This window comes from Penaeus vannamei, chromosome 7 (assembly GCF_042767895.1).
Source record: "Penaeus vannamei isolate JL-2024 chromosome 7, ASM4276789v1, whole genome shotgun sequence".
Taxonomy (NCBI): Eukaryota; Metazoa; Arthropoda; class Malacostraca; order Decapoda; family Penaeidae; genus Penaeus; species Penaeus vannamei.
Genome location: NC_091555.1, coordinates 21789273 through 21791772, shown reverse-complemented (window position 1 = coordinate 21791772; position 2500 = coordinate 21789273). Strand labels below are relative to the sequence as shown.

The window sequence follows — 2500 nt, the reverse complement described above, 5'->3', positions numbered from 1 at the left end:
ATAAATAAAAATAAGATAAAAATGAAAAAAATAAAAACATGCCATCTACAAACTTCATCGACACTCATTTTTTTCTCTCCCTCTCTTTCTCTCGTTCGCCGCCAGCATCCCCAGAGGAGAGAAGCGACACATATCACCGCACGCTACAAGGGACGAACAAATCAGGAGGATCTCGCGAGTATTGTAGCTGCTGAGACCTACATCTGTCTCTGCTCACGCCAAGGTGCGCAGTTGCGAGCGGGCGGGGGTACAGGGTCTCTGGTACACGAGGACCGATCTCCGGATTATCGCCTTTGGTCGCGGAGAGAGTGGGGGTTGGGTGGGGTGGGTGGGTGGGGGTTAGAAGGGTGGGTGAGATGGGGTGGGGGGTGGGGGTGGGGTTGGGGGTATTAGAAGGGTGGGTGAGATGGGGGAGGGGTTAGAAGGGTGGGTGAGATGGGGGAGGGGTTTGAAGGGTGGGTGAGATGGGGGGAGGGGGGCTTGGAAGTGCGAGGTTGAGGGAGGATAGGGGTGCGGGGGAAGGGTTGTGAGTTTTTATTTTTTTAAGGAGGTTGTGAAGAGTTGGGGGTAAGGGGTTAATAGGGTGGGGTAGGATGGGGATTGGCGAGATGGGTGGGTTGGCGAGGTGGAGGTTGGTGGGGTGGTAAGGCTTATTGGGGGGAAAGAATATCAGTGGAATAGAGGGGGGGGGGGCTGGTGGAAGAGGTTTTTGGGATTTACTGATTGAAAAGAGGGGGGAGGGGGGATAATGTGTGAAAGGGAAATGGAAAATAGAATAGGAAGAAGGAGGAGAGAAGGAAGGATGAGCTAGAAATGTTTCTAAAGCCTCGTGAATATCGGAACTTAAACCAAAAGTTGATGTGTAGGTGGGCAAGAAGTGAGATAGATAGATAAATAGATAGATAGATAAATAGATAGATAGATAGAAAGGCAGATAGCTAGATATATGTACAGATAGATAGAAATATAGATAGATAGGTTAGCAGAGAAACAGAGAGAGAGAGAAAGAGAGAGAGAGAGAGAGAGAGAGAGAGAGAGAGAGAGAGAGAGAGAGAGAGAGAGAGAGAGAGAGAGAGAGAGAGAGAGAGAGAGAGAGAGAGAGAGCGAGAGAGAGAGAGAGAGAGAGAGAGAGAGAGACTTGGGAAGTGTAGAAAGAGAAAGAGAAATAAAGAGAAAGAGAAGAGAAGAGAAGAGATGAGAGAGAGAGAGAGAGAGAGAGAGAGAGAGAGAGAGAGAGAGAGAGAGAGAGAGAGAGAGAGAGAGAGAGAGAGAGAGAGAGAGAGAGAGACTTGGGAGGTGTAGAAAGAGAAAGAGAAATGAAGAGAAAGAGAAGAGAAGAGAGAGAGAGGAAGAGAGACAGTATCGAATTCAGGCAATTGGCAAAATGACAGTTGCCCTCTGGATAATTAGCAAAGATGAGCCAATGAAAAGAAATAGATGAGTAAATAATAATATCTTCACACACATACAAAAACAAACAAAAACGGAGACAAATTAAGACGAAAAAAAAAAGCTGGAGATGGCGGAGGAACGGAAAACGAACGATAAGCCTTCGATGCCAACGGTTTTCCCTCCGCCGCCGAGTTCCGTGTCGCATTGGGTAACTCCTGGTTGCGGAAGTGGACAGATTATGCTCCACAGATCCCCTGAAAGTGAGGCGCTGGAATTTCCTGGTCAACAGATTTCTACATTCGTTTTTGTTGTTGCTTATAGAGGAATATTTTTTTTAAATTATAGTTTCGCTCATCATGCTTTTTCTTTCTCTTTGTCTTTTCTTTGTTCCTTCGTTCTACTGATGTATTTTTTTCTTTCCTTGTCTTCTCTGGTTCTTGTCTGTTGTCTCTCTCTTTCTCTTTCTTTTCCTACCCCCCTCTCTCTCTCTTCCTCTGTCTGTCCTTCTATCCTTTCCTCCTTTCCCTCTGTCTACTCATGTTGTCTTTGCACCTTTTACACGCAATTCAATTACTGATAAAATAACATAATTTCCCATATCGCTAAAACAAAACATTCGAACTCTCGAAATATCCGTTTTAACCGGAAACTTATGATCATTTAGATGAATTATTTTTTATAAGAATTTACATATTACTTTTATGGTTTATAGAAGGTATTCAGCATCCTTTTTTGCGATGTCAGGTCAGCATTTGAACTGGCATGTGTGTGTGTGTGTGTGTGTGTGTGTGTGTGTGTGTGTGTGTGTGTGTGTGTGTGTGTGTGTGTGTGTGTGTGTGTGTGTGTGTGTGTGTGTGTTACACTGTAGACGCCAAATGTTGAATAAAGATAAAACTGAATAAATAAATAGATATAATGACAATAGACAGCACTGACCTGCGGCGGGCAGGTCGCACGTGGGGGAGAGGTGATCCTGCAGGTCCAGGGAGATGTCTGGGGAGCCGAGGTGCGGCCGATCCGACGGCGACGGCGACGGAGGCAGGTCGCTGAGGCTCAAGGGTGAGAAAGGATCGTAACCCGAGTCCGTTTCGCTGCCTCCGTCCCCGCC

The 2500-nt window shown here is 46.1% G+C and overlaps 1 protein-coding gene across 3 annotated transcripts in view; it reads right to left on the bottom strand.

Annotated features, from left to right (window-relative positions):
• The window catches only part of LOC113809499 (Krueppel-like factor 2), a 34976-nt gene that overhangs the window by 13512 nt on the left and 18964 nt on the right, over window positions 1-2500 (bottom strand). For all 3 annotated transcript variants that reach the window (XM_027361113.2, XM_027361114.2, XM_070123630.1), the window contains exon 2: window positions 2329-2500. This exon is cut by the window's right edge and continues 364 nt beyond it. In XM_027361113.2, the coding sequence (XP_027216914.2) occupies window positions 2329-2500 (172 nt within the window). The remainder of the gene's footprint in view (window positions 1-2328) is intronic.